Source organism: Xyrauchen texanus, chromosome 6 (assembly GCF_025860055.1).
Source record: "Xyrauchen texanus isolate HMW12.3.18 chromosome 6, RBS_HiC_50CHRs, whole genome shotgun sequence".
NCBI classification, from domain to species: domain Eukaryota; kingdom Metazoa; phylum Chordata; class Actinopteri; order Cypriniformes; family Catostomidae; genus Xyrauchen; species Xyrauchen texanus.
In genome coordinates, this window is record NC_068281.1 from 45,864,321 (window position 1) to 45,877,529 (window position 13,209).

Genomic DNA, 13,209 nt, shown 5'->3' on the forward strand with positions numbered 1-13,209 from the left:
GACGAACATATGAGAATAAGAATAAGCAATGATAAGCAGGCTACAACCACTCATGCAGCATGCCATCAGCAACAGCAGTGTCACACACTTGATCTGAAATTTCACTTTCTTCAGTTCCCAAGAATACCAGAGAAACATGCTAATTCAGATTTTTTAAAAACATCAGTTTTAGCTGTAGTTTTTCTTTTATTGGAAACACTGCAATACTCAACCAAAGGCGTAAGTTGAGAGTGGTACTCCCTCTTTTTTTGATCAAACAAGAGGCGTATTCAAAAAGCTTTTTGTTTAATAAACATGGTTTATTTTTGCAATCCATTCGGTGGAGCTTGTGCAAATTATATACTAAATTACAACATGAATTATATCAGCTTTAACAGCATTGTTCTTTTGTGAGAAATTCCATTCTTTTCTAAATTTCATACTATTTTCTGATTGTTAGTCATAAGGTCACTGGTTCGATCCCCACTGCCACCACCATTGTGTCCTTGAGCAAGGCACTTAACTCCAGGTTGCTCCGGGGGAATTGTCCCGGTAATAAGTGCACTGTAAGTCGCTTTGGATAAAAGCGTCTGCCAAATGCATAAATGTAAATGTAAATAAAAATTAACTGCTCAATGTTGTAAGCCCGTTTATCGGTCCAATGACGGTCTCCAATAATACGGGTGAAGGTCTCTGCGCGTTAATGTCTTTCTTGTACGCAACACAACAATATTAAATGAAATACATTTTCTCTTATGTATTATCTCGTTATTTCATCTGACTCCATAAATGAAAAAGGTTTTTAATGATATCTGAGTATCATTAAAAGTGAGCGAATGTTTGATTATTCCTTTAACTCTTTAATTATATTTTACCCGTTTAGATTAAGAAACTATGTCGCTTTGAGGTCCTCGCGTGTTTTCTCTACACCGCGGGTCTCACGATCACAAGCGGCCAGTATTGGATCATCAAACAGAGGTAATTGCTATATACCTGAGATCGGTTACGTTCACGTACACACAATCAAAGATACTTCAGTATAGCCCCATGGAATTGCATACACTTGAATGTAACTTAACATTTTCTTCAGTAGAGGTCACGGCCACTATTACAGATGTAAATTGACCAACATAACTTCTCTTATAATAGCTTTGGATTGGCCATGCGTGGTTTCCCACGTACACTTATCTGGAGAAACATCAAATTAAAACAGAGGTAAGACACCCAGATTTAGATTGGTCAAGCAGCGTTTGCTGTTCTAAACGGAAATTCCCTTTTTGTCTTTGCAAACCAAGTACACTTGAATCGATGACTAATATTAGTCGTCACTAATCTGACGCAGACTTGCGGTAACATACGAATCGTTTAATCTGATGGGGAAACACAATGTCAAAGTCAGTCAGAATAAAATCAAATGTTGACAATTTATTGACCAGGTAACATAATCAATTCCTCAATTCCAATTAGACATTGATAAGTCAAAGTTAGACATTTTATCAAAACATAAGAAATACGAATTGCAATCACCTGAAATAAACTACAAACAGTAAACTGTTTGGGATCGTCTGATTACAGAGAGCCCTGAGCAATGTGTGGCCTCTCCTTAAATACCCAGATAATTCAATATGCTTACCAAATGGTGGTGTCTGTCATTATAATTAGATTTTGGTCCCCTGTTGAGAGGGTTCCTGTAGATTAACATACAGGAGGTATGGAGGATCTGGGGGAGGGCTCACCTTTAAGGGGCACACCACATTTCACATATTTTATAACTTCTTTTAGATTTTCATTATGGCTGAGAGGATGAGACCAGTTTACCAGGCGCACTGAGAGACTTTAAATGATACCAAACATGTTATAGTTACTTTTTGTACACACTTCACATTGCATAGGTTTTTAGTGAGCTTTAAGTGAGGAGGAGGAGTAAGATGAAGATACTTTAGAAGGGAGGTGTTAGCTGCACAGTATGTTGCATCTCGGATGTTGCTGTTACATCTGCGAGAGAGAGTTCAGATGTTAATTCTCATGAGAGCCTTTTGTTTTCTCGAGGAGTAGCCCAGACTCACTGGCACCCGCCTTACAATGTGACAACAATGGACAATGATTGTTTATATGAGTCAGTAGAGAGCTTGATTGGCTGAAACTCTTCCCACATGAAGTGCAGTGGTATGGTTTCTCTCCAGTATGCACTCGCTCATGTGATTTCAGGTTTTCCGACCTAATGAACCTTTTCCCACATGAAGTGCAGTGGTACGGCCTATCTTTACTATGCATTCTCTCATGTTTTTTCAGGTTACCTGAACCAGTAAAACTCTTTTCACAATGTGAACACTTGTAAGGTTTTTCTCCAGTATGAATTCTCTGGTGCTGTTCTAAGTCACAAGGTCGGTAAAAGGCCTTCCCACACTCAGAGCACACATGAGCTCTCACATCAGTATGTTTTCTCTGGTGGTCTTTAAAACTCTGCAGAATTGAAAAACTCTCTCCACAAAGAGAACACAAGTAAGGCTTTTCATTTGGATGAATTTTCCAGTGTGTTTGTAAGACTGATCTTGAAGAAAATATTTTGCCGCATTGATCACAGCTATATGACTTTACTCTAGAGTGCAAGAACAAATGACTTTTGAGAATACAAGCTTGTCTGAAACTCTTCCCACACTGATGGCATTTGAAAGGCTTTTCTCCCGTGTGAATTCTCATATGCGTAGTAAGACTTGCGTTACGTGTAAAAGTACTCCCACACTGATTGCAGGAAAAAGGCTTCTCTCCAGTGTGAATTCTCATGTGAGTAATAAGACTTGCTTTACGTGTAAAAGTACTCCCACACTGATGGCAGGAGAAAGGCTTCTCTCCAGTGTGACTTCCTATGTGACTCTGAAGGTGACTTTCCTGTGTGAAAGTTGTCTCACACTGATGGCAGGAGAAAGACTTTTTGGCTCTTGTTCTTAGTGTTCTTATTTGTGAGAAATTATTTTTAGTCTGTGAGCCACTAAAAGAGTTTTGTCCAGTTTTGAAACTATAAAGTGCCTGACACGGATGGTGCTCCTCCTCCTTCACATCCTTCAGTTCTTGACTTTCTTCTTTCATGTCCAACAGCTCTAAAATGAAAACACAAAATGGTTGCCATTCATTTCAAAGGACAAATATTAAAATTAAGGAAATAAAATGTACCCCAATTATTATATCAGAAAGCTACAGGGGCTTAAATACACAATAAACAAGAGCAAAAGCTCTTTTTCTGTTGTCAAAGTGAACAAACATATGTGGATACACCTGCATCACTTTTACACAACAATATATGATTTTGTAATACATGGTTTCTAGCAAATTATAGGGCTGTGTTCAAATGATCGATACACAAATATATTGATATGTTCTCCTTTCCGATGCACATATTGATGCAGCTGCTTCCGTATCGATATTATGCAACATTTTGAAAGTTTGAGGGTAATCACATTTATCACAGAATGCAAACTGGCTGCACCACCACATTTAATTTGGATGTGAGACTCTTGCTACCACAGTCAAAACGAAATTCTAAAATAATTGTCCATTTCTGCCTTCTTTCAGAAACCTGGAAGTCAGGAGGTAGACATAACTTAAGGTGAAGTGTGAAATTTCTGAGCTACTAGTGGCCCCAACTGGAATTACAAAAATAAAGTATCTTTTCTGAACCTACTGCCATCACTCCTTAGACTCATCTTTCCCTTTCACACTCTTTGATTACCTATGAACAAATAGGCCATACTAAATAAAAGGTGAACAACATTTCATGTGTTTATAAGCAAAACTACTATAACATATATGCAATGGACAGACAGCCTTGCAGACACTGGATGCCTACCTAACTTTCTATGGATTTAGTGTACGCTTACCTAAAATGAGTGATGATACGTATGTCGTATAGTGCAGCCGGAAAGAATTCACATCGCTTCACTTTTTCCACATTTTGTTATGTTACAGCCTTATTCGAAAATGGATTAAATTCATTATTTTCCTCATAATTCTACAAACAATACCCCACAATGACAATACCCCTCTTTTTTGCGAGGCATGGTCCACCATCATGGTTCGGGTGCGGGTTTCTCGGCCGGTGTGAATTCTCGAACTGTTCCGTGCATTTCCACCAAGCACAACAAAATGAGAACGCTACTTGTTATATGGTATTTACGGAGATCCTAGTAAAACTAGAGACATTGTAAAGGAAAAAATTACTCTACGAGAATGAAGATCCAGCACGAAATGATGCATGGCACCTTCAATCAGACAATTGACCAAATCAGAAACAAATTGAAAAACACTTAAGGGAGTACAGGGACCATCAGAAGGACCTATACCAAAGCGACAGTGGATAGAGCAACAAAGTTTTGGACAGCAACAAGCCTGCTAACTAACCGGGGCATTGAATTCAGTCAGTCACGGTCATGGTAAACATTAAATCGCTGGTGTCCTCTGCAGCTGATCTCAGGAAGTTGTTATATTTGCCAACTTTGTTCACTTTTCTGACACAGCTGTCATCTTATTTTGTGCATTGTTTTGTTCTATAAGGGTTTGTTGACCAGCTACTCACAAAGTTTGGGAGATTGCGTCTATCTGTTACGTAAAACGGTGGGATTCTCAATCGATAATATTGTTACACCCGCAGCGCCTGCCATCAACCCTGCATGCCATCAGAGGTCGCCGTCACCTGAGTATAAAAATTTCACGAACTATATTTCCCAATATCCTCCACTCTGTCTGATTACTCATCCACCTGTTTCACATTAAATCTGTGCATTTAAGTTCCCAGTTCTCACACATTCAGTGCGAAGTTTGCCTGGTCTACAATTCTGAGCGTTACTTCTATCATTGATTACACTGTTTGACTCCTGCCTGTTCTCCATATTCCCCAGCTTGCCTGTCTATGTTTAGATTTATTGCCTGTTTATTGGATTTCCCAAAAAATTTCCCAATTTGCACTGTTTGCCTTTCTGGACTGGCTACCTGTGTACCGATCCCTTGTCTGCTTTTTGTTTTTGCCTTTTGTTTTGTTACTTTGTTTTTACTATTTTTTTGTCTTATTAAACTGCACTTGGATCTTAACACCAATGCCCCAGCTTCTTTGCTACAAATATTATATGCTATGGCAAAAATACAAATACAACCATCTGCTACACCAATGCTGATAATGATTCCACTGTAACAGTTTACAGATCTTAGCAAGTTAAGCCATAGTTGTCACGAGGGCCATTCCCCTGCTGCCATCAGCGGCAATGCTCACCGAGGCAAATCCCCTGCCGCTGGAAGCCGTTCCCCTGCTTCTGCCAGCATCAATGGCCACAAAGGCCATTCCTCTGCTGCAGCCAGCGCCCACGCATGCCACGGTCAATATGCCAGCGTTCCCCTTTCACTGCCTATGCTCACGATCACAGAAGTCGTTCCCCTGCCACTGCCAGTGCTCACAGCTGAGGAAGCTGTTCCCAAGTCACAGCCTCTCCTCATAGCCATGGAGGCTGTTCCCCAATCCATGTCGGTCTTCATGGTCACAGAGGCTGCTCCCCTGTCATGGCCTGTCCTCAAAGCCACAGAGACTGTTCCACAGCCCATGTCGGTCTTCACGGCCAAGGAGGCTGTTCCCCTGTCACTACCAGTGCTCAAAGCAGAGGAAGCTGTTCCCAAGTCACTGCCTTATTAAACTGAAGCCGAGGAAGCTGTTCCCAATTCACTGCCTGTCGTCACAGCCACGGAGGCAGCTCCCCTGTTGCAGCTTAACGTGCTCACAGCTGCGGAATCCATTCCCATGTCTCGGCCAGCGTCCATGCCAGTGAGGTCCATGACTCAGCACCCTGAGCTGCTCCCTCCTGAACACTGTCCAGCGGCTGCTGCCCAGTGCACTGTCCTGTCTTCATTGAGTCCGCCACCCAGGCCACCAGACCCTGCCTCTGCCCTGAGGTCTACTTCCAACCCTTTACTTAAACTCCCACTCTTCCTGTTCTTTGTTAAGTGTTTGATTTGTTTGTCTTGTTTGATGTCCCTGTTGGGATGCCTAGAGGCATCCCTTTGGGTGGGGTTTCTGTCATGGTCCTGTCACCTTGTCATGTTGGGTTTCTCTCTGATGAGACTGTGGCATTATCATCACCTTTCTGTCTGGTGTTCCATGTATGTTCTTTGTGTGAGTGCACGGGTCCAGTTGTTAATGTTCCGCCGTGTACGAGTTACCGCTATGCGCTCTACGGTGATATCACTGTCACCTTGTCAGGTTGGGTTTTGTCTGACGAGGACCATGGCATCATTGTTCCCTGTTTGTTTTGTTCCAAGCATGTTGATGCTTTTTCCCTCATGTGTTTCAGGTGCCGCTGGCACGTGGAATCAGTGTTTCCATGGGAACGCTAATCATAATAATAATAAATGTTATTTATAGGTGCCTTTCACAACACTCAAGGTCACCATACAAACAGAACACAAAAAAGTCAACCATGAAAGTGTCAACAATAACAACATTAAGCAAACAGTACTATGATATACAATAATGCTACGTTCACACCGGACGCGAATAGCGCGTCAGGCGCGAGTGATTTCAATGTTAAGTCAATGCAAAGACGCGTTACGCGCGTAAAAAATTCCTGCGGCGCGAATGAGGCGTAGAGCGCGGCGCGGTAGACGCGAATACGACTTGTTCGCGCGAATTGCGCGAATTGAGCGAATTGAGCGTCTGGCGCGTTACGCGCGAATGGTGCATTTTGTGCATTCACGCGTTTGACGCGAATTCGCGTCTGCCGCCGAGTTGAAAAATCTGAACTTTGGCGTCAATTCGGGCCGCGTTAACCAATCAGGAGCCTAGCTGCCTGCTGCCCTCCTTCCTCTTCTCCTATGCCATTCCCTGTGGCTCTTCCACCTTCCAAGCGAGGTCCTTTTTGTTCCTGTCTCTTAATGTAAATAGTTTGCACATATTGTTCATTTTTTTTCAGTTCATATTGTTATTTTATATGTTTTGCCTAAATAATTTTTTTTACGTTTTGCCTAAATATGTTTTTTAATGTTATACCTAAAATTACTTCATATGTTTGGCCTCAATAAATTATTTTGTAATATGACTAAATGCCTGGTGTGGTTCTAATGCACAAACAAAGCAAATCTTTTATCACATAACTTGATTTCAATATATGAGACATTTTGATTTTGTATTGATTGCTATTTATTCCATATCTAAATCTAGATTATATGAAACATTATTATTGTAATGTAAAGACAACCAACATTAGTGTCTGGACAGTGTTGAATAAGGAAAAAACACAGGACAGGTTAATTACTTTTTGAGGCTGGCTCCATTTATCATCAAAACAAAAATAAATAAATAATTTAACCTGATATACTACCATGGAAAACCTGACGCTTTTAAAAAGTCTCAACTTAATAAATGTGCATGTTGTGGACCTGACATCCTGGAACTGGGGCTGACAACCTGGGAAAAAAAATATATATATATAATAATAATGGACTATTTTTAGATAGTTTAGCTCTTTATAGGTTTGTGGGTGGCTCTTAAAAGAGCCGTTGTGGGGAAGTCATGAGGAGGACTTCAAACGCTACTCCGTCGGCTGCCATGGTACTGCTCCCTCCGCCGAGAAGTGTGCCATGAAGACATCCCTCACCCGGAGTGCCTCTCTGGAGGAGTTGTTGGCCGCAACCCGACCCAGACCTGGCAGTGGCTCCTCTCCAGCATGTCCCGCGCCTGGCTCTGGAGAGGCGGTAATTGAAGACACGCCAGTCATCAGTGGTGGGCACAGCCATGTACTCCTCCACAAGACAGTCCCAGATTGCAGTCACAACCTGGTGGACGATCTGGCTCACTGTTGAGACACCAACCCTGAAGCTGGACGCTATGGTCCTGAATGAGTCCCCTGTGGCAAGAAACCTAGAAAATATTTTTATAAGTACACTTGTAGTTACATATTCAACTATATACAATAACCAGTCTGTTTTACTTTAATGCACCATATTTGTTTGTTTGCTAGCAATTTTGCAAGCAATTTAACAAAGTTTTGAATCTTCAAAACAAAAGGGTATATGTGTATATGGTTTAAATCACTAGTGTGCCAATAACCAACTGATTATCAAAAGAAAGAGTAACGTTACTACAATTGCTTACAGATAGAGACATGACAGTATCATTTTTAGGTTATAGCAGTTAACCGAGTAACGTTATCACTAGAAAGAGCACTACATATTGCTTACAGATAGAGACATTATCACGCCTGCCAAAATAATATTTTATTTTTTTGGTTAACGTTACAGCAGTTAACTGAGTATCACTAGAAAGAGCACCAACAGTGGTATCCGTATCCACACAGTTTGAAAAACATTGCTAGCATAGCGTAAATTAACATATATTTAATATACTGTATTTAACATTTTATATACATTTACTAACCGAAGACAGATGGACAGGCGCTCCGCAGCTGGGATAGAGCCTGTATCCTCGCTCCGATCGCGGGACAACAGGTCATCAAACTGGGCGCGGACAAGCGGAAGTACCGCTGAAAGCGGCCGTCATCCAGGCGCAGCTCCTGGAGCAAATGATGAAATTCGCCGAACTGGGAACGCCTCCGAGGGTCTGGTGGACCTAGGCACGGCGACGACGACCCATACGCCGCTGTTCTGCTCTCCAGAGCAAATACAGAGCGGTGACTCTCTCCACGAATGCTCGATCAACATCAGCCATCTTGTAAAAAGATGGCCGTCAACGGATTTCGCCTCTGACGCGGCCACGCTGCAGAATTTCGCTTCAAACTTTTGTTTTTTACGGCGTCAATTTCGCTCTTGACGCGTGAATGGATTCAAAGTGGTCAAGCGTATAACTAGACGCGGTAGGCGCGAATTTGACGCGCTATTCGCGTCCGGTGTGAACGCAGCATAAAACAGTGGAAGATACAATTTATAAACTCAAAGCATGCACAGTCATAAAAAAAGCCTGTTTAAAAAGGTGAGTTTTAAGAAGAGATTTAAAAGTATGAATATTTTCACTGTTACGAATGTCCAGAGGAAGGGAATTCCATAAGTGAGGGGCAGTGTAACTAAAAGCTCTAGAACCAATAGTGTTCAGACGGATACGTGGTATGACAAGAAGAGTTGACAAGGAAGATCTGAGGGTATAAGTAGGTATGAAAAAAATCAGTGTGGTATGAGGGAGTAAGATTATTTAAGGCCTTGCATGTAAGAAGCAAGATTTTGAAATCAATTTGTTACTTAACCGGAGGCCAGTGCAAATGTTGAAGAACAGGTGAAATGTTTTGTGCAGCTGAGTTCTGGACCAGCTGAAGTTTATGGAGAAGTCTGGAAGGAAGACCAGAGAGGAGAGCATTGCAGTAATAAATACGTGATGTAACCAATGCATGAATAAGAATGGCAGTGCTGTTCAATGTGAGATAGGGACGAAGACGATTAATGTTACGTAAATGAAAGTATGCAGAGCGAGTTATGTTATTAATATGAGTTTAAAAGGATAAGGTACTATCAAGCACGTCTACTTCCTAATCATGTATACTGTCAACTGTGAGCAGCACCTGCCCCTTGTTTTTCATACCTATATTAATCCCCTCATGTATAATATAATTTGCTGGATTGTCTGGTTTAATGTCGAATATAGTTTGTAATGTGTTTACATTATAGATAGCAGTTTGATGTCGAGTACTAACCTCACTCTCTCTACCTAGTTGGTCCTGTCTTATGTATCTGTTGGTTGCCTCATTATCACTCGATAAAATAGTTCATACAAAATAATGTAATTAAATGACCTGTTGTCTTTAGCATAAATGTTGTCCCTGGCAGCATGAGCAGTGTAATAACATTGGATTAATCCTTATGTTTAAATATGTCAAACAACACTGCCGTGCAATGGCAAAAAGCCAAAACTTCATTTTTGGTCGAAAATTAGTTATTGGTATTTTTGAGACATTCAAGACCTCCTTTATCATGTGGATAAGTATCTTGAGTCAATTTTGTTGTTTTTTCAAGAAAATAATCGTTTGTCCTAACAGTATCTTCCAAAAGCCCAGGAGAAACCAAGGCAGAACTCCGTAACTCCAATTACCGCTCTTTGACTTTGTTTTGGAACGCTCAAATTGAGTTACGGTACTCTGCCTTTGTTTAGCCGTGCGTCAAAATGAAGTTACTGTGCCGGCATGGAGTTACGGTACTCTGACTTTGTTTTTACATTAAAGTTTGCAGCGTTTAAATTACAGTGTAGCCTATGTAACTGTCATACATATGTAATTGAAGCAATCTGACACACACAATACCTGAATAAAAGTGTAGTAAACAAATATTGTTGAGTGTTGTTACTATAGTGTTTAAGGATGGCCTCTCGAGGGAAAATTATGGTTGAGATGGCTTTGAAACGCCGACATCAAGGTCATGGTATGAAATTGTGTAACACAAAAGATGCATTTGACAAACTAATTAGATAGATATATCACAATCTACTTAATTTAGCTAGCTAGCAGCCTATATAGCATAAATAGGCTCCTCGGCTATCCAATGAATAGGCTACCAAACTGCTCAATATAACAAAGCACAAACAAAGACTAGATAACAAAGCCAGTAATAAGTAATCGTAAATATTCTCACAAATATTTCCCCATAACACAGATTATTCTGTCAGTGACAGCTGTCAACATTGTCTAGTTGCACAAGTGTGGACTCGAATGCCATGAGAGCGTAGCATGATCACACATAAAATCAGTAGTAACAGTTAACAATTAAATGTATCATACTCTTTCTAGTAATATGATAAAATCCATGGCAATGAACTTCATCGCAGATGTTTAATCCACAACAATCCACAAGCATTCTGATTTCTGAGCATTATTCCTACTTGCTGGAGTTCACATCAATCCACAAGTCGATCTTTGAGGCTAGGCTAATATCATTCAATTCGATTTAAAAGCACTTAGGCTAACTGTATCCTTTTACATTAGTGAACACTGTAATAAATAAAGTGGTTTAAAAATGGTATCCAACCACATGTATAACTTTTTGTCTGGATGTCAGTTATGGTCAGATTAAGAAAAACAATTAATATAGTCGCATTACTCTATATTATGGCTTTTGAGATAGGCCAATCCAATCCACCAGTCAGAGAGCGCTGTGCATAGGAGTATGGTATTCAAACTTAACCCTTGATTAACCAGCTGTGACACTACCTTGTAGGCCTGTGGCTGTGCCCAATTTGTTAAAATAGACATTGATTAATCAAATAGCCTATTGGTAAAAACAAATGTTTGATGGATTTTACTATATTATTTCCTATTTGTATTGGATCCTATTTCTGTGCATGCTTTATTATTATTATTATCATTATTGTTTGATCTATTCCTTTCAGTTTCTTGTGGTGATATTCCTTGCAGTCCAGAAGCACTGCAAAAAAAAAAAAAGATTGTTCTGAACAGTGGTAGGCATTTCCCCAATTTGATAACATTTACATTAATTAAAATATTGTTCAAATATTTAATGTCCCATTTATTTTCCCATGTCCATCTCCAATTGTAAATTTTTTCTGTTCATTTCAGTTACTTGTGGGGATATTGATTGTGATCCAGCACCCAAATCAAAAACATGGACAGTTCTTGATATTTGTCTGGATATTAGGTTCCCGGCGTTTGGATCCGATGAGCTGTACTGCAGCACACCTGACACCACCCTTGTTGCTCTTATGGAGTTTCCCCTAACTCCAGCCACAGGACCTCTTCCAGCACCAGAGCCCAACCTCGCTCCAGTCACAGCACCACTACCAGAACCAGAGCCCACCCTCACTCCACTCACAGCACCACTACCAGCACCAGAGCCTACCCTCGCTCCAGTCACAGCACCACTACCAGCACCAGAGCCTACCCTCGCTCCATTCACAGCACCACTACCTGCACCAGAGCCCACCCTCGCTACAGCTTTGGGGTACCACCTGGCGAATGACAGCCTGGCCCTCTCTGTTATGGAGAAGGAGATGATTCCAAGAGACCAAAGAGGAAGACATACACCGGCCAACAAACTGGACATAGCCTGTATATGTCCATATTGAATCCTTCCACCCATTAGTCAGCCACTATCGAAGACAGCATGCCCCACATCGTCGCTACCTCCCTAGCGACATTAACATCAAGCTCATTTTATGCTGATTATTTGAAAAAAGGCAACAGCTGCTTCTATGAGAGCTACCGCAAAGCTGTGAAGCATAAGAACATCAGCTTTGCAAAGCTTGGAGAGGAGGAATGTGAGGAGTGCCTACTGCAGGATCAGCACATGAAAAATGACCATGATGGGGATGGCCATGTCATGGACAGCTTGCAGTGACAGAGGTGGCATGGGCATAAGGAGCCTGCCGTGCAGAGCAGGATGACATACCAGGCTGATGCGTAGAATGACTGGCCAGAGGACACATCAGTGAGGAGTGTGGACCTTCAAAAAGTTATCATGTTGCCTCGTATACCTGGTCTGAAGACGTCAATCTTCACAAAGCGTATCGTGGCATTCCATGAGACCTTTGCCTCTGTAGGCAAGAAGAAAATTAAAAAAACACCATCTCCGTAATCTGGAATGAGGGCATGGCAAGGCGAAGTGCAGCAGAGATCACCTCGGCCTATGTGACTGCACTAAAGAAAGAAAGGGACATATGGCACAGCATCTTCTGGGTGGACAACTGTTCTGTTCTGTCCTCCCTGGTCTGCCTTGTTAATGGTCATACCACCTCTATGGAGGATATCACTCTAAAATACTTTGAGAAGGGACACACTTTCATGAGTGCTGACAGTTTTCACCATGGTGTCGAGCAGTAGATGAGAAATCGTCCTGGAGGAGTGGTGTATGATTTTGTGAGTGTTGTGTCAAGCTCAAATTCCAGGAAGGTGGAAGTGGTTGAAATGAAGAATGCTAATGTGCTGAATTGGAAGGATGGCCACTCCAGTGTTAAGACCAAAAAGGCACCAAAGTCTGGCAAGATGTTAGTGATTCAGCTGTGACGTGGCTCCAGGAGCCTGTTCTTCAAACAAACCAATGCAGATGCTCACTTTACTGAGTTGCAATTCCTCCGAGCAAAGTTTGTGCTGAACGTACCCTCTCTCCTGAGACCACATGACCGGGGGATTAAAGGGGCAAAGAAGAAGGACATCATCAAAAAATCTATGTCCTTTTATGCCCCCAAACAGGAGGGCTTTCTGGTGTTCACTGTCTGTGAGCAATGTTGTGGAGGATGACAAGTAA

General features: G+C 41.4%; 1 protein-coding gene across 3 annotated transcripts in view; it reads right to left on the bottom strand.

Moving 5' to 3' along the window:
• Positions 1-238: 238 nt before the first annotated feature.
• Positions 239-13,209, bottom strand: part of LOC127644904 (gastrula zinc finger protein XlCGF49.1-like) — a 43,163-nt gene continuing 30,192 nt past the window's right edge. For all 3 annotated transcript variants that reach the window (XM_052128344.1, XM_052128343.1, XM_052128345.1), the window contains one exon: positions 239-3,077. In XM_052128344.1, the coding sequence (XP_051984304.1) occupies positions 1,996-3,077 (1,082 nt within the window). In that variant the 3' untranslated portion in view covers positions 239-1,995. The remainder of the gene's footprint in view (positions 3,078-13,209) is intronic.